The 24208-nt window shown below is 41.2% G+C and overlaps 1 protein-coding gene and 1 long non-coding RNA gene across 4 annotated transcripts in view; one reads left to right on the plus strand and one right to left on the minus strand.

Annotated features, from left to right (window-relative positions):
- The window catches only part of LOC309373290, a 252764-nt gene that overhangs the window by 225736 nt on the left and 2820 nt on the right, over window positions 1-24208 (plus strand). The window lies entirely within an intron of this gene.
- RAE1 (ribonucleic acid export 1) lies at window positions 3790-23871 on the minus strand. Of its 3 annotated transcripts, XM_081917180.1 has the most exons (14): window positions 23721-23871; window positions 21395-21491; window positions 20498-20602; window positions 18925-19017; window positions 18534-18620; window positions 17837-17923; window positions 14079-14150; window positions 13740-13847; window positions 12763-12869; window positions 12568-12643; window positions 10922-11116; window positions 10606-10691; window positions 8118-8148; window positions 3790-5979 (listed from the first exon to the last, which is right to left on the minus strand). In XM_081917180.1, the coding sequence occupies exons 2-13, from the start codon at window positions 21482-21484 to the stop codon at window positions 8145-8147; spliced, it is 1110 nt and encodes a 369-aa protein (XP_081773306.1). In that variant the 5' UTR covers window positions 21485-21491; window positions 23721-23871; the 3' UTR covers window positions 3790-5979; window positions 8118-8144. The 3 variants fall into 3 exon arrangements, with proteins under 3 accessions (XP_081773306.1, XP_081773308.1, XP_081773307.1); XM_081917182.1 differs by lacking the exon at window positions 8118-8148; XM_081917181.1 differs by lacking the exons at window positions 3790-5979; window positions 8118-8148 and having other exon boundaries at window positions 9201-10691.

Below are 24208 nucleotides of genomic sequence, written 5' to 3' on the forward strand. Positions count from 1 at the left end.
GTAGAGGCGGGCAGGGGGTGGTGGTGGCTGTAAGTGGACCAGATGTGATACTGTATTAAATCTTGGAACTTTGAAGTGTCAGGCATAGCTCTAATGGCTTTAGCCCAAATGTAGCAGTTTTCCTGCACAGCGAAGAAGCTAGTTGAGGTGGAAATGACTAGTCAGCTAGACTCAGAATAACTATTTACAGGATTTATTAAAAGGAAAAAACCCAGCAGAGTTTCTACATACAAAACAAAGCAAAATAAATCCTTTCGCGCTCTCTCTCTCTCTTAACCATACACAGCACTCCTACTCCTAACACACCTAACCCAAACTGTGCTAGCATTCCTAGATAACAGGTGTGAGTGCTGGTCGTTAACCAATCAGAGTAAGTAGTTTCTAGGTCAAGCAGACCTTGTCTTTCTGCCAAGAGTAAATTGACACTGCCTTGAGTTAATTGTGTGAAGCCAGAATCTGTAAGTTTTCATGAGGATCAATTAACAGAAACTGAACATTAAAAGGGTCTAACAGCCTATATTCCTAACACTTCGCTGTTGCACATTTTATGACTTTTAAACTCTGCTGGGGCTCCGTTACTGGAGTGTGTTTAATCCAGGGCTTTGGATCTAGGGATACAGCCAAGTCTTCTATTAATTACCCCATATGGGTGATCTATATTTTTCCGCCACACTGTGCTCATTGGAGGAAGAGGGGGAATTGCAAGGATTGGGGATCAAACCTATGGTTTTCTGCATGAGGCACATGTGTATCAGTGCCCATAAATAGGGTGTTTTGTACATTACACAAAGGCCAGCTGACATTTGCCCGTGAAGTGTCTCTATCATGTATTTTGTGCTTTTAAATTGCATTTTTACTTTATGAACTGCCCTGAAGGGTGCTCTATAAATTTAATAAACAAATGCGTGCTCAAGAGTCAGTGCTAACCAACAATTGCTCCTGATGTCCTATTGCACAATACATGTGTAGGCAAACACATCTCTCTTGCATTCCATTTTCCATTTTTTACAGCTACACTTTAAAGATCTCAGGTGCCCGACGAAAGAAAATGGAATTTGCGAAGTGGCTTTTCCGTGCACCTAGTGTCATAAGGGCAAGCGTGTTCCATGCGGATTGGAAAAGCCTGCTGCGCAAACCTGTGCATGTTCCAAAATTTCTGATCTGCACCATCATGTCTGCAACCTCATTTGTTTAAGTCAGACAAAAGATGCAACCGCCGGCATTGTTGGCTTCCTAAAGGGAGCACATTTTCTCCTACTGACTGATTAATTACTCGGTGAATGCATTCAGCTTGAAGAGACACTTTAATTATTCAGGGGCTGCATGGATGCTAATGTAGTGTGTGTGTGTGTGTGTGTGTGTGTCTTTTGAGTCTGCTGGATCTTGTCACGTGAAGCCAAGCCCCTGGCTTTTGTGTATGCAAGGAAATGTTTCTGAAAGCTGCCCCCCTGGACCAGGTACCAGGCGAAAGTAATGCAATAGCTCTAGAGAGGGAGGGCTTCGCTTATTCTTCCACTGCCTTTGGGGAACTTTGAAAGGAACAGCTGGTGTGGGCATAAAACCCTCCTATGATATGTAAGAAAGTGCCTTAACTCTGTTCGTCCTGGGGAAGCAGGCATGGGGGAGATGACATACTTTAGGGTGGAGAGATAAGATTTCCCTTCCAGATTTACTTATTTATGGTGTATAAATAACAGGTGAGTAGGCACCGCCGTTTTCATATGGCTCACGTTCCCAACAAATAACAGGGAACCTCCCTTAAAAATGTATTTTCCCCCCACTGGGACTGGCGGGGTGGAAAGCATGGATACCAACAGTATTGTTATTATCATCATTATTAATAATAAAACTAAAAAATTGCATACAGCCCTTCATCTGGAGATCTCAGGGCAGTTCATAGCAGCAGAAAAATGCAAGATTAAAAACTCAAAAGACAAGAACAAAAGCAAAGCAAAGCAACATTAATAATAATTTTATTATTTATGCCCCACCCATCTAACTGGGCTGCCTCAGCCAATCTAGGCAGCTTCCAGCGTATATAAAAACATAATAAAACATTAAACTTTTCTTCATATGCATCCAGGGTTTGGTTTTATAAAATAAAATGTGTATACAGATAGTGGACGCTGTATGACCATCCCTTATTTAGCCTAAATGACACCATTCGAGCATGAGGAGGTGGTAAAAGCAGGCTGTGGGGGAAATCCCAAGTTTTTTCTGAAGTGCAACAAACATCATCTCCCTTTAAAAATAGGGCTATGGGAAGTAGGAAGGGTGTGGGAATTGCAAACAGACTAGGGAGGACTGAGCGTGCTCAGCAGTCATGGAATGCTAGCTGGCTGCTTGGGTGGGTGGAGAGGTGGGAAAGCAGCATATAAATACCCAAAACAAAGAAACAGAAATGGTGGTGGAATGGAATATCCTGAAAGAGGATTGGAACCCTGACTAGGATTGGATTGGAACCCTTGTAAATATATATTGCTCTTTGAATACATCAGCATTTTTTTTTAGCAGAGAGGGAGAGAAATGAATACTTATAATAGCTGCTGAAGGAGTTGGGAGCTAATCCTGGAACACAATGGGAAAGCACTTGACGTGATTCCAGCAGTCACCTATAATTATCAGGAAAATAAAAATAAGGCATCTGACTTCAGAGGGGGCTTGTTGTTTCCTGGTGTCAATAAAGCCCAAAGTCATGGAAGTCTGTGTTGTCTTATTTTTTCTTGTTTCATTTTTGCTTTTATTAGCATCCAGCGGAATGCAGAGCCCTCCAGAAGAATCCTGAGTTAAGTTTCAACGGATACAAATGCTGCCATCTTCTGGCCCAAATAAAGGTTTACAACTGCCAATGTAAGCTCATTTACCCAGCGCAAGATGCAGCTTTTAATCGTCTGTTGATGGAGAGTCCACTGGTGCCCAAGGAAGTTGGTTCCATTGTGAAACAGCGCTTACCTTTCAAGAAATTCTCCTAAGGTTTAGAATCATGCATCTGACAGTGTGGGCTGTGACCCATAATAGGTTTTATGGCACAACAGGCTTATTAATCTTTTGAGGTCCCTCCTGGATTCTTTGCTCTTACAGAGTAGGAGCGGCTATTTCCCTTCTGCAAAGCTTATCGAAAGCTAAATGGCAGTCTGACCACGTGACTGTTCTGCTCTCACCTGTGCTTTTTTTTGCAGGCTTTGGGGCTCAATCTACACAGCCACCAGAGAAATATGGGGAGTGAACGGGCAGTTGCTACTTCCAGGAGGACAAGATGAGCCCATTCAGGAAGAATGCTTGCTGAGGATTAAGACCTACACAAAACTTAGTGGGCCAACAATGTATTAAAAAAATAAACTTTAAATAGCTTAACAGTGTAATATTATGTCCACTCCAAAGCAAGCCCCGTTGAGTTCAATGGGTCTTACTCCCAGGTAAATGAACATAGGATTGCAGCCCAAAAGTCTCTTTTATGCAATATTTAAAGAAAACAAGAATCCAAACTGGTATTTGTGCACATCTTAAGATTATGTATCTATAAATGCTAGATCAAATATCCTGTAACTTTTCCAGCAAGCAATTCACTGGATTCCAATATATTGTCTTTATAATACTTTGTGTTACCAGGTAGGCTATTTTGGCAAACACATTTGGGCGATGTTATAATTTTTTGTCTTTAGAAAAAGGTGGGATGTAATTTCATTAAATTCTAAGAAGAGGAGATAAACTAGTAAAGAGTTCAATGCAACGCACTCTCTTCTCTCCTCACAACCACTGGGGAAGAAAGCACAGAATTAACGTAAGATAGCCATCCTGCACATTTTATTTTGCTATAAATTCAAGTGACATGACGGACTGCTTTTTCTAGCAGATTTAATCTTAAACCAATAACCCAGGGATCACAGTTATTCCTAGTTGCATATTATATTCACCCCACAGGTCAGATTTATACAAAAAAGTCACATAAATTCAAGTTTTACTGCTTGTGACCAGTCCTGTGATCCATTTCTTTTTGTCATCAAGATTACAATGTGTGGCATATTACATGGGGGGAAGGGTGGGGTTTGTGTGTGTGCTGGTGGGCCAGATTTTTTTATAAATGAAGGTTGTTACTTCTCTTCAACGGAAGTCATAAATTTGACTACTTTCAATCTGGATTAAGACTGGATTCTTACATACGTCAAAAGATTGAGAACACTCATTTGGAGTGCAAGATCACTGGAAAATGTGTTTCAAGCATTAATGTGCTAGTGGAATTTTTTTTTCTAAAGGTTTCAAAATTAGGTCTGATTCACACCAAAGAGCTGGTAAAACTGCAGTGGACTGTTTCATTTCAGACTGAGAGCATATGGCTGAACATATCTTCATGAAAGAATAGAAAAATCAAGCACATAGAAAACCAGCATATCAGAGATAAGGCTGGATTCTGATGCACAGAACTGATGATGATGATTAAGGGAAGGACATTTGGTTATGATCCACTATCTACAATCTGTTGTGGTACAGTCCACTTATCACCTCATAAAGCCCTTGTAGATCACATAAATGCATTAGAAGGCAGGGTTTACGCAGAGTTGGTGATAGAGGACCTCAGCTAACCCTTGGACAGTGCAGGAATATTACCATAAATACAATCTAGAACATGTACAATGGATCACAAAGATTGGTCCAATTGTACACCACCCACTTAAATGTGGCTAGCTGCAGAAGGCCTTTGGACATCCAGCCCAGATTAACTAGGAATACTATTTTGAATGAAAGAGCAAGGGAGCATGAACAAAATTCTTTTCCCCTTTCTCCTTGCAATTTGCCAATTTATGGTAAGAAGCAAGGCCTGAATGATGAAGGGAAGGGAACGCCAGAGGCTTTTCCTCAGGCATAAACTAAACCAATACACGTTAGAAAAAGCAAGGATTCAGATTTGGTGTCTTTTCTCATGGCCGATTGTTATTGTGACTGGCGTAGAGGGTGGTCGCATACAGCAGACCTTAAGGCAGAGCAGTGAAGATGCAGGAATGTATTGCAACTGAAAATGATTATTTTTGGCCAAGGGAGGGGTAGGGGAAGAGGGAGACATCAGGGATGGCAAGCCTCCAGGCATTCTGCAAGTAGGGAGCCTTCTTCAGATTAACCAGCTTGCTGAGGAAGAGCTGCTTTCTTACAGCATCCCCCCTCCCCCACTTCATGCAGGGTGCTTGCTGGAACCATTGATCCTCACCATCACATGAAAAGTTAGTTACGCAATACAGATGTTTCACATTGCAGGGGAACAGCAGTAGCCTTGGCCAGACCATTGTTTATCTCTTATTTACTATATTTACATCTCACATTTTTCCCATCAAGAAACGCAAGGTGATGCAAATGAGGTTCTCCAGCAGTCTCCTATTCATGCAGGCACTGACCAGAACGGGACCATCATGCACCCTCAGACCATGTCAGGGACGAGGATGCTTTTACACCTTTACTGATCATGGAAGGAAGCCCCTTGCTAAGCCTCCAATGAATGTTTCAAGGTGCCCTGGAAACGAACTGGAGACTGTTTTGTTCTTGGCAAGGATGGAGAAGGCAGATGATACAATTTTGCACCTGTTGTTCAGCTATGTGAGCCTTTGGGTGCACATTCTTAAGCTACAGGCGATAGTCTGCCTGTTAATGTTCTATAGCTCAGTTTAAAGCGTCTGCTAGTAGTATCATGTACCATTACTGTGCAATCCTATGCAAGTTGACTCAAAAATACGCCCTTGTAGAAGCGGGTAGAAATGTTGACATAGGTCAACCCATAGGAGGAGAGTTTAAGGAAAACCAGAGGCAGTTCCCACAGAACAAAAACATATCAATAAAAAGGTTTAGGAGGAGGAGAAGAAAAACCCAGTAGTATAGTTTAAGCATTTTGGCTGCTACAGGTAAGATGACACAAGGAAGAAGCCCAAGTGGCAAGCAAGGCTAGCTAACTTCTGGGTAGAGAGACACCTTCCTCAGTTGAAGTTCCTGTGGTACCTTCAAAACAAAAAAAGAACAAGGGGACTCGTAAGGGTGCTTATTTATAAAACTCAACTCCAGCCCTCAAAGACCTTAGATTAGAAATAGAATAGGGAGGCACTCCAGGGGCTAATTCATTCAACCTTGTTCCACTAGTGTCCAAGCAAACACTCAAGGAGCATGACAGCCCTCAAGAGTTGTGTATGGGTAAGATTTCTACTAAAACACTGGAAAGGAGACAGTGGGGAGAGAACATTTTACAGCATAAATCCTAGCACAAAGGCGAACAACAGTGCCGTTGTTTTGGTTTTTTAAAGGAAGCGCTAACAAGCCTGTAGGGCTTAGAAATAACTTCGCAGACAGACTGAGCCACACCATGCTGCTAATTCAAGCCCTTCGGTTTAACAGGATGGCAAAAGGGACTTGCAATTCCTACTTTCCCTTCCTCACTTTCCTTCTCTGCTTCTGGCTATGCCAGGGATGCTACATGAATTTATTGTTTATTTGCTGCATTTAGAGCCTTAACAACTTAATACATCTAAGTTCCATAAAATACATTTCATTTATTTTACAAAATAAATAAATCTAGACAGCCACAGGCTAATCTTCCCTACTGCATAGGGACTGACTCCTATACGTTTGATTCTTTAGGATATTTTTTATTTTAGTTTTCATGCTGTGTTTGGGGAAATTCTGCAGCTCTTTTTGAAGCCAGTTCCTTAAGAAGATGCACAACGGAGAACAACTTTCCTGAAATATAGGTTGGACATTTCAAGTGATCTTCTCCCTGAAATCTGGAGTCCATGGGAATGATAGGAGTATTGACTGATATGGGGGGCAATGTTGATGTTCAATAGGCCTGGGCAATGTCCCGCATGAACTCAGCATGCACTGCAGAATAAATTCCAGAATCTCTTACAGCAAGGTGGAGATGTTGCTAAATAGCTGAGAACTAGTAGCTGCGCTCATTGGTTTTGGGACAACATGGAAATATCATAAATAAGCAGTGTATTCTGTACCCATTTGCTAAAATAAAAATGCTATAATTTTTTAAAAAACAGCAATATAGACCCTTCAATAGAGCTTAAGAACCTTATTTAGTTATAAATCAAGCTTTCAGTGATAACTATTTTTTATATGAAATATCTGGTGTGCAAATGGGAAACTTGATTTAAAACTTCAATTTAAATCAGTCCACTCCTAGTTTATCACGTTCATCTCAAAATAACTATGAAGGCTACAGGAAGAATCCATTCTCGTTTTCTGCCTCATCCACAAAGCCAAGACACTTATCTTCAGAAAGCTATATCAGCTAATGCACAGCATGCATAAAAAGGCAATCAAACTCTGCTTAACTCTGGATGGACTTGCTCTCAAATTGTTCTCCTCACTCACAAAGCACAGAAACGTAATGCAAGTGATACTCCCTGCAGGTGCATCAAAAGGTAAACAGAATATAGATTCCTGAATGAGGGCATTTCTGAAGGAATGTGCTCATATAATCAACTAAAACTCATATGAAAATAGCAGCCTGCTACCTCGTTATAAAAGTCTTTGGGGAACCAAGTTTATCATTTCAGCTCTATCATTTCTACGCTATACTCATAACTTGCTCCCAAGGATAAAAACCAAGAGGGTGGTAAAAAGAAAGGAAGATCTGGATCTGTTCCAAGTTCCCCTTTCAGTATGGATTTGCAAAGTGGTTGTAAATAAGTTGCTTTATCAGGCACCGACCTGGGTTTCACATACACAAAAAGGAAGTAAAGGACTGATTCATATCTGAATGTCAATATATATCACCATGTGAGTGCCCAGGAGAGAACAGCAACCATCTCACCAAATGTAGTCAGGCTAGCAAATAAGCATGATGCTTAAAACTGCATAATGCAAACATAATGCTAAGCTTTCTTGCAAAAGCGAGCCAGAATTACAGAGTAAAATCCAGTCTGTTCCTGCAATTTCACCAACCATTTTGGAAGGAACATCAATACTGCATGTGTCGATCGTGGGGTTTCACTAAATTGCCACGCCACTCACTAAAAAAGGGAAATATATACTATGCTCAATTTACTACACAGATAAGCAGGCGATAGCTCAAGTGAAGCCAGGGAATATTTGCTCTGCACAGGTCACACACGTACACACACCGTTGTTACCTGCTAGGCTTCTGACCTCCACAAGATTTAACTGCAAAATGAAAGGTGTTGCTTTTATAATCAGAAAGAATAAGCATTAAGTCTGCAATACTCCATTTGCAGTTCAGCAGCACATGAACGCTAAAAAAACAAAACAAACACCCAGCCCTAACCAAGAAGGCGTGAACTGCTAGTGGCTAAAAGTTAACTGTACATGACAACTAGAAGCAGCACAAGGGGAGCTTGACTTGAGAAAAAGATTGAGCTGATAGTCAAAGTAATGAATTTGGCACTGGAAGCTTCTAATTCTGTATCAGTTTCACCTCTTGAGAAGTTTGATGCTACAGTATCTTATTTACTGGCTATTCAAAGTACTGTAGTTGCATCCAAAGTACTGGGTGTATACCACACTGCCATTGTGAATACAGCTATACATAAGCAACATGCATCTCCAAGGCCTTCTGAGCAGACAATTCTGGGCTGGCTATACAAAATGCAGGATATAATATTGTCATATGGATGCTGGTTCCCCAGGACCTTCACATATAGAATTGGCAGACACGTGATACATGGCCCTATAGGAAACTATGCCAGTATTTGAAGAAGCCCATGTCGAAGTTAAGAACCATTTAAGCAAGGTATTGGTCAAATGGTTTTCATGCATCCTTGCATTTTGTGGAAAGTGGCCCTTTTGATCAGAGATTCCATAGAACCTATTTTTCGTTCTTGAATTCAGGCTATCTGTACCATAATGGAACCATCATAGCTCATGCGTAGAGCATGTGCTTTAAGGTCCTGGGTTCAACTCAACTGGCTCTCCATTTAAAAGGATCTCTGGTGGAAGGACTCAGAAAAGCCTTTCTGTTGCAAAGCCCAGAGAGACACTGCCAGCCACAAGAGGGAATACTGGGCTAGACGGCCAAATAGTTCAACAGCTCCCTATGTTCCTATCCGTGAAAAGGGAGCTACTCACATTCAGCTGCCAAACAAAAAACTATTTAAAAAGAACAGGCCTTTCACTTGCATATCAGTGGACGTTGGCCACTGAATTCTTTAGCTCAGCAGCAGACATTAATTTGTGAACCATACAAAACAAGAGACTGGTTGAGATTCCACGAAATCATTTAATAAGAGTGGTTTTAAATATTTTGCCTCTGATCCCTCAGTTCACCAGCGCCGACAACTGAAGTACTTACATAAGGTTTTGTTCAAATTCAAAACAGTTTTATTTAAATCATAGCGAGTTTTACAACATATGTGCTTACAGAAAAAATTCTGACAGAAGCGTATTTGTATACAAATTCAGCCCCCCCTTTCTTCCATTCATTATAAAACGGAAATCGGCATCGAGCTTTTTGTAAGAAAATCCTTTGACGTTTTGAACAGCAGATTCCCCAATGTGAATAAGCCTGGACTAGATGCACATTACATAAGCCTCTGCACCATTTCTGCTTAGTTGTGTTCCGATGAGGTTTACCCGCCTAGCGCTATGCAATATTAGTGGAGTTAGGAATGCTTTCTCTACTTGAAAATAGTTGCATCTGCAGCTCTTTTAAGACACAGATTAGGGTACAGAAGTGGTCCCATTATGTGGCACATGTATATGAAACTGTCCTTTTAGCTATGATAAGGCCCTTTCTTTTTCTTGCTACTGCAGACATGGGCACAGTGCAATGCAGAGACATTGTATTGTTCGCCCGCTATCTTGCATCCAATGACCAGGCAAGAGTTCACGGAAACACAGGCACAACAGTATTTCTACATGGCACGGAGTCCCTGGGTCTGCAGTCACTTTATCCACTGTTGCATGTTAATGTATCACCAGAGAGGGCTTGTGCTATGCAACTCTATCCCCCTGGTGAGTCGCCCACATCTCAAAACCACAATCTAGGCACAGTTTGCAGTGAAATCAGAACTGAATTATTCCTAGAATGCATCAAAACTTAATTTCGGTTTATTCTGGGATTTTTTTTGCCTTCAGGACATAGCCCGCATACACGAGTAGAAAAATATGTCTAAGACCAAAAAAAAAAGGGTACACATTGGCAGCAGATTAATATTAAATTTACAATTCTATGAAAAAGAAAACCTCGGAAGAATCTAAAATCACAAAAAACTGACTTTCCCCAACACTCATTAGCCCCCAATTCTCAATCCAGTAAGAAAAAAAGGTTTGCTGAGAATTATTGCAAAGCACACTTGTTCTGTAGTATTCATAAATTATTGGCAAGTACTTAGGATGCAACAACTGTTTCTTGGTCCAGTGCAGGGATTTTGCTACTATTAAGAAAACTGGCAAGTCTTCATGCAAATGTCAGGCATTCCTGGGCAGCATGGAACATACTAGTCAAAAGGTACTTTTCCAGCCCATAAGAATGTACTTTGGTAACCGTCACAGAGACCCCTGCTAAGGGTTACCAATCCAAGACAGACAACTGGAAAGAGATCAATGAGGAGGGGGCATGTGGCAAGAAAGCAGTGCTACAAGGATGGTCCGAATTATACTCACTACTTCTTATTTCTGGGTTTTAACTCTTCGGCAGCATTGCGCAGAAATATATAGTTCTTCTTTTGCGGATTATAGAATTCATGCCCCTGCAAAAACGGTTAAATACAGTTGTATTACACAGCAGTAACAAATTAAACCTTAACCAAGTATTTTATTTAACACCTTGCAAGTAAGTGGAGCTCTGGCTGCATTCAGATATTGTGCCATGGTACTAGGTGTATTTCCTTCTCTTTCTAGATATTTCAGTTTAACTGAGATGCCAAATTTCTCCAACAACATCTATTAAAAGATGCTCTTTACGTTTCAGCCAACTCACCTTTGACCAATCGTAACTAGATGCATATGCAAATATATTGCCGTTGTGGTTGAAGGAGCAAGCAGATATTGGCTGGTCCAGCTGTTCTGAGGTTTTTAGCTTCGTCCGCGCATCTTTATCCCAAAAGCTGAATCTGCCATCAGATCCTACCGTTGCAAGGGTGCCGTGGGCAGGGTGAAAGGCGATCCCATTAACCTTCAAAGTAATCATTTAAAATTTAATTTAAGCATTTTCATGCCACTCTTTGGAAAACATTTTGAGTGACATACACGGTATCAGTTTGCGCTCTCGGGCTTATAACCTAAGAGACATGATAGCAAAAGAGGGATGAGGAAGGAAGAGGAAAATATTGACATTCAAACACCAGTTCCAAAAGTGAACAAAAGTCTTATATGGATCAGTTTGAAAGTTAACAGCTGAACCAACAAAGTTCGGAAAGGAAGCGAATTATGTATTTTTTTAAAAAGTCATCGCAAGCTTTGTTTAGTCATTTCAGACCAAAACAGCAAAGTTCATTCATGTAAAAAAAAAGGTCTATTACTTGACAGTTTCCAATATTTCCCCAAAATACTTTATCACCCTTCCCCCACCTCCCAGTTTTATACCACTGAAGCAGACCTGACACCACAACTAGCTCTGCTCACAAAGGCAATGGTCACCGGGAAGGACTGGAGGAGGAAAGGAGATGAACCATTGTTCTTTGGTCCTTCCTCACCCACCCCACTACACTAAGCACAAGGTGGAGTCTGAACTGCTTCTTAAAAGCTGGCCCTACCGGCTGTTATCCCCAACAAACCGTAGCCTCCAGGCCCAGAAAGAGGGGTAAGGCATGCTTCCCTCTTTCCAAGCCAGAAGCTCTCTCAGTGCCTATGCTAGAGAATCTGGGTCCTTGTTTCGGCAAAGGTGGGGAGAACTACCACAAACAAGTTTTCCCTCCACTGACATCTGCTAGAGCTGCATAAGATGAATACTGGTCTCTGTTCCCATGCTGTCTGCCAAAAGTGACTAGGACACCCAGTTTTATGGGTGGGGAGCAGGTTTTGGGCCCAACACTGCCACGTGCAACTTTAAGTTTTACCCCACAGAAACAAAAGGTGTGTGTGCATTAGATCTTATGGTAGAAAATCAAGATATACACTCAAGCGATATCCTTGGCCTGGTAATCCCAGTATTTTCTTTGGGGGGTAGGGGGTTTACCCCTCCAAAATGTTTCCCAAACCGGGTCCCATTTGCTTTGTCCTAGTTAACTCAATGGAATCCGTAGCTCTAAGTCCCAGTTACTAAACATGCTAAAGCGGAACAAAATGCTAGGAGAGAATATTGGAATCTGGCTATTATATAGAGAAGTATCTGACCATCTGTCCCAAGGGCATGGGGAAATGTCATTTTCTTCACTCAAGAACGCATTTTACTGGAATAAGAAAAAAAAATCGGATTGAAAACGTAGCAGGCACAAATTCTTCAGCGACTCACATTCTGATTGTTACAGATGTCAGTTTTCTGCCTTTAGACAGAAGCAAAATTTCTCTTTAGGGACAAAATGTCAAAGAACGAAGACTCCAGATTTGACATCATATCTATACTTGGTCTGGATAACTTTCAGCAGCCCTGGAGGATCCTTATTGGATGTCGTGCGAAATACTTACAGCATAGATATCCTGAGGTGCAGATGTATTTGTGCCATTGGAACGATGACATTTGAAGGTGAAGTTGTCTTTGGCACTGGAAGAAAAAAAAGCATTTGTCATTTCACATTACACGCAACAGACTACCTACTTCTACAAGCCCATGTTCCATGCAAGCCTACGTGGGCAGCTTGCAGCCCATTTCAAGATACTTACGGATTTGGTGGGTTAATGTAATGAATGGCTACTCTTCCTTCGATGCTTCCAAGGGCAAACCCTGTTGGCTTGTTCACTTTGTCTTTAAAGATAGCGACACAGCGGTGCTAAATGGGGGATAGAGGTTGCATTTTATGGCACCATCTTATACATATCTACTCCGAAACAAATCCCACTAAGTTCAATAGGACTTATTCCCACATAAGTGTATATAGGATTGCAACTCCAGTCGGCTAGCAAACAAGCCTAAAGCATTAGCAGGGTCAATGCAACATGAAAGCGACTGAATAGTTAGGAGACCTCTAACAGGATTTTCAAAGATTTTGCCAAGGAATTGTGTATGATTCAAATCCCAATGGGAAGAACAGGTCCAAATATTCAAGGCCTTTTGGGAAGTAATTATTTCTCAGGCGTCAATTTCTGGCTGCACTCAATGGATGAGGGCCAAGTTTCAAGTAACTCACTTTGGATTTCTCAAATGGTAGCCCACCATGCCATAAGACAAACCTTTTCAGAAACTGAAGAAATTTTCACAGTGATCTGCATTATGGCATGGAGGTCTGCGTGCCAAAGAAAAGAGTGTTTTACAATTCCATATGTGTAAGCTCAAGTTCTCTTAAACACTTGAAGTAGCGTTTTTGAATTCTAGATTATCAAATTTAAATTCCTTGCAATAAGATATATACTGGCAAAGTCATTTTGGGGGGTTCTTCTAATAAGCTATTCTTCCAACCAGTTTTGATTCTTATCCCTCTCAAAAGAACAGCTAAGAATAAAATTTAAGATCCCAGTAGTGATAATGACAGTTATTTATGTAAACAAATTATAGAATTTGGCCCATGATGCTAAAAAAAAAATCTATCACATACATAGAACAAATGCTAGAAATACTATTTTTAAAAGTATTGATTTAGCACAACTTAAAGAAGGCCAACTTCCTATAAGTCAAGACAAGTTAACTCAAGTTTAATTATTACCTGATGCTTAAGTGGAGAGTCTATTCTTCTAAATTCAGAAGGCTGATTCTCTAACTGATAAACTATTAAGCCTCTCTCTGCAGTAGCTACAACAGCCATGGGGTATACCTGAAACAAGATAAATTAAAGTAAAAAGTAGAAAATAAAACTTTTAAATTATCATCTGAATCAAAATTTACATGAAGTCAAAACGAACAGTAAAAGCACTTGCCTAAAATGATAACGGCAACACTTAATACAAACTCAGCATATTAATTACTGTGGTAGAAAGACAGGTAAACAAATGGCAAATGACAGCATGTTTTCATGCAAACACACGCCAAAAGATCTCTTACTTACTACATCAGCACAGTAGCACCGCTCAGGCAACTGCAGGGTCATCATTGGCGTGGGTGATCGGGTGTCCCAGAACTAAAAAATGAAAAACATCAACAATCCCACACAGAAGGTATTATACAGGCTATCTTAGCAAAACTGACTATGCTGTCTCCATGTCCTTAACTAAGACTGGTTTTGGAAAGCCTGTGTATTGCAAGTCAATACAACGATGAATGGGGTGAGGGGTTTTGGTTCAAAGATGGTCTCAAGGATGAACTGAGAGTATGGGTTTTGTCACAATCTTTGCAAGCTGAAATAGTGACTTTGCTCAAAGCATTTCAGTGTGCTTTTACACACTGAAGTCATATTAATAATAGATACTACTATATAAACAAGCACTGTATAGCTGGCTAAGGACTCTGGGCATTTCACATGCATTCTTTATCATTCTTAGAGCAACCTTTTAAGGGAGGAACTATGATTACTCCTATGATACAAACTAGGGCACCAAAGGAGTACAGCAAGTGGACCCTTTAACAGTCATTTGTTGAGGGAGCTCATGGCCTCGCATGGATTACAACCAGGAGCTTCCAGTTCATACCTCGCACCCTCAAGCAGAAATGTTAGGCACACTTATTTGGAAGAAAGGCCCACTGAATGCAGCAGGGCTTGCTTCTAAGTAAACCTGCATACAATTGTAACACATACAATAATGCTACAAACAAAACAAAACAAAACAAAACAAAACAAAACACGGAACTCACTATTTTCTGCATAATACATGATACGCAAAATCTGCTGAAAACATTTTCAAATATGTAGAGCAGCATTAATAGATGATTTTCTTAAGAAATATGGACTACAAAAAATTTCACAACAAAGTACAATGGTTTTGAATGAGAAAATAACAGAACAAGAAATAGAGGGGGCCATTCAAAATATGCAACTGGGGAAATCTCCAGGGCCAGATGGACAGACTTCCAGATACTATAAAGCTTTGAAGGAATGGTTAATACAACCGTTGAAGGAGGTCTGTAATGAAATTTTAGAGGGGGAAAAGGCACCCGAATCGTGGAAAGAAGCATTTATTACACTTATACCAAAAACTGAGACTGAAAAGAATCAGATTAAGAACTACCGCCCTATATCATTACTTAATGTGGATTACAAAATATTTGCTGACATTTTGGCAAAAAGACTGAAGAAGGTGTTGGTGGAAGAGATTCATAAGGACCAGGCTGGCTTTCTCCCAGGGAGACATTTGTCAGACAATGTGAGAAATATAATAGACATTATAGAATTGCTAGAAGTTAATATCAACACAAAGGCTGTACTAATATTCGTGGATGCGGAGAAAGCTTTTGATAATATCTCTTGGAGTTTTATGAAGAAGAATCTCCATGGGATGGGGGTAGGTCAAGGGTTTGAAAATGGTATAGGTGCAATATATTCTGAACAAAAAGCAAAGTTAATTGTAAATAATGTGGTTATTGAAGAACTTCCTATAGAAAAAGGGACACGACAGGGGTGCCCAATATCCCCACTACTTTTTATATCTGTCTTGGAGGTTTTGTTAAATATGATCAGGGGGGACCAGCTGGTTAAAGGAATTCAGGTCGGAGCCAAACAATATAAATTGAGGGCCTTTGCAGATGACTTAGTATTAACTTTACAACAGCCAGACACTAGTACGAAAAGAGTTCTAGAACTAATTCAAGTTTTTGGTCAGGTAGCAGGATTCAAGTTGAATAAGCAAAAAACTAAAGTTTTGGAGAAAAATTTAACAAATGCTGAAAAAGAGAGGTTTCAAAGTGAAACTGGATTAATGGTGGCAAAGAAAGTGAAATATTTGGGGATTAACATAACATCCAAGAATGTGAACCTATTTAAAGATAACTATGATAAATGTTGGACAGAGGTAAAGAAAGATCTAGAAATATGGTCAAATTTGAGACTTTCCTTGTTAGGTCGAATTGCTGTAATTAAGATGAATGTATTGCCTAGAATGCTATTTTTGATTCAGACATTACAGATTGTGGACAGAATGGACTGTTTCAGGAAGTGGCAGAAAGATATATCTAAATTTATCTGGCAGGGCAAAAAGCCCAGAATAAAATTTAAGATATTAACTGATGCAAAAGACAGAGGGGGGTTTGCCCTGCCGGACTTAAGACTGTATTATGAATCGGCAGCTTTCTGCTGGTTGAAAGACTGGCTACTTCTTGAGAATACAGACATTTTGGATTTGGAAGGGTTTGATATCAGATTTGGTTGGCATGTATATATATGGTATGACAAGGTAAAAACTCATAAAGGATTCAAAAACCATATTGTCAGGAAAGCACTATACAATGTTTGGACCCGATATAAGGATTTGATGGAAAATAAAACCCCTAGGTGGCTGTCACCAATGGAAGCTAAGGAGGTGAAAAAACTTAATATGGAATCTAAATGGCCAAAATATTGTGAAATTTTAGAGCAAGAGAGTGGAAAAATTAAATTACAGAGTTATGAAAAAATGAAGTCTAAAGCAGTGTTTCCCAACCTTGTGCCTCCAGATGTTTTTGGCCTACAACTCCCATCATCCCTAGCTAGCAAGACCAGTGGTCAGGGATGATGGGAATTGTAGTTCAAAAACAGCTGGAGGCCCAAGGTTGGGAAACACTGGTCTAAAGTACGAGATTGGCTTCATTACCATCAAATAATGGAGGTGTTTAAACAAGACAGGAAAATTGGCTTCCAGATGGAGAGATCAAAACTAGAAACAACTGTTAGAACCCAATACTAAGAATTTGTCAAGAATGTACAACCTGCTGTTGAAGTGGAATACACTAGATGAGACAGTTAAATCAGCCAAGATCAAATGGGCACAAGACATTGGTTATGACATTATGTTTGCTGACTGGGAACAGTTATGGACCACCGGTATAAAATTTACGGCATGTAATGCCTTAAGAGAAAATATTATGAAAATGATTTACAGGTGGTACATGACCCCAGTCCAGCTTGCAAAAATCTATCATCTGCCCAATAATAAATGCTGGAAATGTAATGTGACTGAAGGTACCTTCTATCACCTTTGGTGGACTTGCCCGAGGATTAAGGCCTTCTGGGAAATGATTTATAATGAAATTAAGAAGATACTTAAATGTACTTTTCATAAGAAACCAGAGGCATTTCTCCTGGGCATGGTCGGCCAATCGGTGTCAAGGAAGGATAGGACGTTTTTTATGTACACTACCACAGCAGCAAGGATCCTTTTAGCTAAGTATTGGAAGACACAAGAACTACCCACGCTGGAAGAATGGCAGACGAAGGTGATTGACTACATGGGACTGGCGGAGATGACGGGCAGAATCCGTGACCAAGAAAAAGAGACGGTGGAAGAAGACTGGAAGAAATTTAAAGTATATCTCAAGAATTGTTGTAAAATTAATGAGTGCTAAAATGTCAAGGGAAAGGAAAATATAGAATTACAGCTGTAATTGATTAGGTATTAGAAGAAGCTAAAAAAGAAAATGAGTAACTAGTTAATTGGAGCGAGGGGTTGTTGAAGAAATTTTAAAACAGAGATGCAGAAAAGGGGAGGTAAGGGGAAGTCTGGGAAGTAAGGTTTATGAAAAAGAGGTTTTGAAATTATACATGTTTATATGTTTTGTTTGTCTATGTACTGTGTTGTTTTGTTTTAATTTGTGTTGGAAAATCAATAAAAAATCATTATAAAAAAAACTACAAATATGTAGAGCAGCATTAATGCAATCAAAATATCCACATCTTACCTTCAGAGTTTTGTCCCAGCTTCCAGTCATCACACAGCTATAATTTGGTGCTTTAATCCAATGGACAGTCTTTACAGGAGCTTCATGCTAAAGGACAAGAAGGTTTTAAAAGATGTCTAGAATAAGGCTCATTCATGCATTTTTGGGTGGGTGTAAACATAACCGGAATGAAGACCGCTGCTTTTTCTTCTTTTGCAAAGCAAGCCTGGTCTCGCCTTGTACCTTCTCTTTTGATGGACACAGCAATGCAAAGCAAACACTAACCACATTAGCGTTCTTGCACTTCCCCCCATTTCACACAGGCATGGGAGGACAGAGCAAAGTTCTGCCTTTTGCAAAACTTAGGGCATATAAAGGGTACTGTACAGCTTTTCTCTCCTATCTTCTTACAAGCTCTGTTTGAAGCATCTATGGAGAAAATTGATAGGTGAACCTGGAGTGTACTAAGAATTAAATATATACCCCTGTATCCATGGGAAATAGGTTGTGCAGGCTTGGCCCACTTTTTAGTTTAGCCTACCCACTACTAGAATGTGACCCCTGACAGCTTTCTATTAAGGTAATGCAGACCATGCGTAAGAAAGCTTCCCCATTCTAATGAAGATGGATCAAAACTCTCAAGATTTATCTGAATAGCACTTCATTTAAATGCACTTCTATTCAGCTTTTCTATAAAAGACTATGAAAAACATCATACCTGTGCAATTTGTATTGCCTGGTTGCTGTTGAGATCCCACATTTTGGCAGTTTTATCACAAGATGCTGTAAACACTTTACTCCCATCCTATATAATGACAAGAGAAGGTGTGGGTGGGAAATATAAAATCCGTAGTATTTTATCTGTTTCTAAAATACATGTCCGAGTGTGACAACATATCAAGGGCATAGATCTCCTGATATTGTAGAAAGAACATTAGAATTTTCAGGACAGGATCATACCATTTAGTGGATGCAGGTTATTATAAAGAGGTTTTTCCACCCAACTCTTCTATCCTTCTCCACTGAAGGAAACGCTATATAGCCTTCAGATTTCCCAAAGAAACATTACAGATCTTTAAGAATACTTCTTGTGCAATAAAAGGACGTACGTCACTCCAGCAAACGTCTAGCACAGGTCCTGTGTGCATCTGCTGTGCTTTTGGAATTGTCTGCCCGTTATCTTGGACTTCCCAACAACGAACCTGAAGTAAAGAGACAGAATAATTTTAAAGTAAGATTCATTTGTACACCATTCTTAATGTACAGTTGTTTACATTGTTTCCCTTAAAACAGGGGTCACTCGAGTAGGACCCTGGTAGAGACACATGCCCGACTGGCATGTTCTCTCTCTCCTGGTCGTTCAGGAGCTTCAAAAGCTTTCTTCAGACTGAACATCACAGCGACCGATGCCAACAAACACCAGCACACTTAGGAATCCGCAGTCTTCGCAGCTTGCATAGCAGACCTCAGCAACTCAGCATTTTGGCTAATCTACTTTATTTACATATAAACACACACGGAGCACTGCACCATGACTCCCTCTCTCTCTAGCATGAGATAGTAAAGAGAAAGAACAAAGGACAATAGTCCCACTTCACGGAACCCAGTAACACAAACATCCTCACTCCATCACTTCCCACTCTGTGGAGTCAAAACATACACCATCATGTGATAGACAACAATCCTATGACTGCAATCATGGAGCAGGAATTCTAACAAAAACAACCCTGAAGTCTTATGAGTTTTCCATTTTACATCAAGACAATGGAGGTAGTGAGATTGCAGCCATCTGGTGAACCCTTTCCTTAGGTTTTTAATTAAGGCTTTTGATAAGCCACTGGGCTGCAATGGGTCTCAATATTACCCTAAATATTATTGGGGGGATTTTCAGGTGTTTTGAAAACACTGGGCCAAAGAACCTCCTGCTGAACTGACGCTGATTTATGAAAGCATCAATAAATTTGTTGCTTTTAAGGTGCCATAGGACTTTTATTTTTGCTACAATAGATGCAAACCTAATCCTATGAATGCTTACTCCCAGGAGTAAGTACCACTGTTCAAAAAAGCTTATTAAGTATGAATAAGAGCGCAGTATAGCATGACTATTATTTTAGAATTTGCCTGCTAAAACAACTTCATTCGCAACAGATGCACCAACCAAAGCAGGATACCTTGAGGCCGCAATGCAATATCCACTTACTTGGAAGTAAGACCCTGTGAACTCCATGGGACTTACTTCTGAGCAGACATGTATAACATTGTACTATTAGAAAAGAGTGAACAAATAATGCACACAAGGATGTTATGTCAACATCTGTCTGTTCAGAGAAATGCAAGCTAAGATACTACTCCTACCTCTATTTTTCATCAAATTGTTAATGTTTTTAACAATTCAATTATTTTGGAATGTTTTATGGGAAGTGATTCATATACAAAATAAATCATCATTAGTCTCTATTCCAATAACAGGAGATGTTCCTTGTTAACAGGAGGCAACCAATATTTTTTAAAACATTTAAATTGTTAATGCTTTTTTAGTCTTTGAGACAGACTTGAACACAGTTGCTTTAAACATTAAGATTATCACATTTTGTCTGCAAGAAGCAGCTGCCCATATTCAGTACAAACAGTGCAGGCAAAGTGCATGGTATGCCTCAATACCTACTTTCATTTGTTACTTACATCATTTGCCCATGATCCTGCAATAAGGAAATTCCCCGGCAATGTTGGTGGGCTGAAAGCTAAACAGCCTATGCTGTCATCAGGTGGTGAAGTAACTTCAATATCCTGGAACAGAAATCAACATTAGAAGTAATATATCTGCCTGGAGACATGTCTAAAAGAATATCATCACCCTGCCCCCACTGGAGGATTTATTTCCAATTTATTTCACTCCTGATACCATGTGCTATCTTGAACATCGAGTCCCGAACTCAAAGTAGCAATTCTCAATGGGTATTCTATTAACAGGCAAACACCCATATATGTACATCCATCAATTAAACTTAACCTCTTCCAACTGAACAAGCTAGCTTACAGGCTTGCTCTCAAAATCCTATTCCTCTTATATATGTTGTTGTTGTTTAGTCGTGTCCAACTCTTCGTGACCCCATGGACCAGAGCACGCCAGGCACTTCTGTCTTCCACTGCCTCCCGCAGCATATATAATCACAGGGGGTGAGTGCCAAGGGGGCTGCAGAACACGAGGAGAGGAGGCATGGAAAAGTGGGTGGTCTATGTGCAAGGGAGAGTTGAGAAAAGGAGGATGGAAAACAAATCTGAGTGAATATGAAAATGGTGGGCACAAGGCGGGGTTGCAAAAAAGGAGGGACAGGTGACATGGGAATGGGAGTGAAGATGAAAGTGGGGTTATGAAAAGACTGCAGAATAATGGCTTCATAACTGGATGGAAGGGGAAAGGGTGCTTAGTAGATGCAATGTGTAGGAGGAGGAAGATGCAGAAGGTTGCCATGGGAGTGGTCTCTAAGAGGGGAGAAGTTTGCACAAAAAAGGGAGGAGGCATGGATATGGGGGTCAGGTGAAGGTGAAAACAAAGAGATGCAAAGTGGGGCTATATACCTTCATAGGGTTGTGATTATCTGTAGCTGTGCTGCCAAACATGCTGGTACCTCCAGTTCCAAACCCTGATGTTGACCCAAACAAACTCATCTTGCCCCTGTAAAAATAATTGAAAATAATTTAAATAGAAGTATTTTCTATGCAGACTATGCAACAATCATCATCCTTATAATATGACCACTTTTAATTCATTTTTTTACAAAAATAAATTTATGCCCTGAATCACACAAATACAGTGGGGCATAGAAGCAAATCTGAAGGACTACCTTCTTTCACATGACTTATCCAAAGTCCTTATCTGGGATTCTCCCTCCAGACCCATCATCTGAAGTTAGGCAGGCGTGACTGGGGAGAAGACCTTCTACAGTCAAAACTTGGTTCCCGAATGGCTGTTTTCGAACGTTTTGGTTCCCAAACGCTGAAAACTCCGAAGTAAATGCTCCGGTTTTTGAAAGCCGAATGTCTGACGCAGCTTCCGCTTGAGTGCAGGAAGCTCTTGCAACCAATCGGAAGCTGTGCCTCAGTTGTCAAATGTTTTGGAAGCCGAATGGGCTTCCAGAATGGATTACGTTCAACAACCAAGGTTTGACTGTATCCTTCCTGAGGATTATATAGCAGTTGTTGACATGCCTTCTGCTGGATTTCACTGGTGCTACTTCTGTGACTTATATTGTTTTATGTAGTGTTTTATTGTCTGTTTTAATTTTGTATACTGTACACTGCCCTGGGAGCCTTGCACTGAAGGGTGGTCTATAAATAAACGCCGCCACTGAATTAAGCGGGATTTACAGCACAACCACTTTATTCAATGAGGTGTTACTCATTCTTTAAGTAAATGTGTTTAAGATTGAATCCTGAATTCAATATTCAGATAACGCCCTGCTCTTTATGCCCCAGAAAGGAGAACTATCACAATGTAAGTGGGGGCGCACTTTGTTCTCTACCTTAATGCTGGTTCACATTGTGGAAAATTCAAAATTTTACGTAGCGCAAGAAGTGTAAAAAGGTGCATCTCCAGGAAAAGAATATGGATACTCTGCACATATTCCCAACTGTTACTAAAAAGGGTAATGAAGCATTTATGCTTTCAGTGCGGTACATTGTACAAGACACATCCCTGTAGCAATTATAACGATCTCTGTTTCAAGGTGACATCCCAACAGTGTAGGGCGTATCTCCCCCCCCCCCATGCTGCGCCTTGGGCAACTGCATAGTTTTTTTCTCCAGAGTTCTCTGTAGTGGTTACAACATGGGTAGGCAACCTAAGGCTCAGGATCCAGCCCAATCGCCTTCGAAATCTGGCCCGCGGACAGTCTGGGAATCAGTGTGTTTTTACATGAGTAGAATGTGTGCTTTTATTTAAAATGCATCTCTGGGTTATTTGTGGGGCACAGGAATTCGTTCATATTTTTTTCCCTTCAAAATATAGTCTGTCCCCCCACAAGGTCTGAGGGACTGTGGACCGGCCCCCTGCTGAAAACGTCTGCTGACCCCTGGGTTACAACAAACCTGGATGGCAGGGGACACTGCTGGTATCCCCACAGGACCGTTAGCAAGGTCGAGGCGAATAGAATCAGTGAGCAATGCAAGAACCTCAGCTGAAGCATCCATGATGGGCGGCCATCCATCTGCCCTTTTCCCTGCCTGTCTTTCTTTCTTTCTTTCCTCCAGCGCCGAGGGCCTTCTGGCGGTTCCCTCATTGCGAGAAGCAAAGCTACAGGGAACCAGGCAGAGGGCCTTCTCGGTAGTGGAGCCTGCCCTGTGGAATGCCCTCCCATCAGATGTCAAAGCGATAAACAACTACCCGACATTCAGAAGACATCTTAAGGCAGCCCTGTTCAGGGAAGTTTTTAATGTGTGACATTTTAGTGTATTTTTGGTCTCTGTGGAAGCCGCCCAGAGTGGCTGGGGAAACGCAGCCAGATGGGTGGGGTACAAATAAATTATTATTATTATTATTATTATTATTATTATTATTATTATTATTATTATTATTTCTGAACTGCCTTGAAGAATAAATAAAGTCCTGCTCCGACAGCACGTGGGGCGGAAGTCCTTCCATTCAAGCGGCTCTACTGCGCTGCTTGAAAGGGCGGGCTACCTACCCCCCCCCCATACCATAGCTGGGGAAGGACCCCCACGACGCGGCCAAGCAAGGGAAGGGCCGCGGCTGAAGGGGACCGAGCGGGCGCGGAGAAAGCCGGGAGAGGGAGCCGGGGAGAGAAGCGCGAGGTGCCACGGCTCCAGCGGGAGGGCCTGGCGAGCCACGAGGCCGGCCCCGGACGCCACACGCGGGCCTGGCCAGGCGCAGGGAAGGGGAGCGTACCTCAGGCAGGCCGGGGCCGACCGTCCTCCTTCCCCGCGCGACCCTCTCTTCCTTCTCCAGCCGGAGCGCCAAGGGAGACCCCGGAGCCGCGGCAACAGAACGCAGGCCCCTCCACGCTGCGCATGCGTCACCGTAGAAGTGAACTCGTAGGCGCCGGCGTCAGTTCACGGGTTAAAGGTGGGCGTGGCCTCTGGCGGGCGCTCACGTGCTTTACCCGGTCGGTCCTTTCTTTTGCAGGCTGTGTTTGTCCGCAGGAGCCGCTGCTTTTAGATTATTGCAAGGTGGCTTCCGATGCTCGCGCGGTTCCGCGATTAGGCTGTTGCTTCAGTTTAGCCAAAGGTAACAATTTTGGCTGAAGGCACGCAGGAGGGAAAAATCTGGATTCTAAAAATTGTTATTACTGTATTACTTGTGAGGTGTTGGGAAGTTTGCTCAACGACGAATCTGGATGCATCTAATTTTGCATTTTACCTGCTTTTGAAGGGGGT

Source organism: Podarcis melisellensis (genome assembly GCF_964234715.1).
Source record: "Podarcis melisellensis genome assembly, chromosome: 6".
Lineage (NCBI taxonomy): Eukaryota > Metazoa > Chordata > Lepidosauria > Squamata > Lacertidae > Podarcis > Podarcis melisellensis.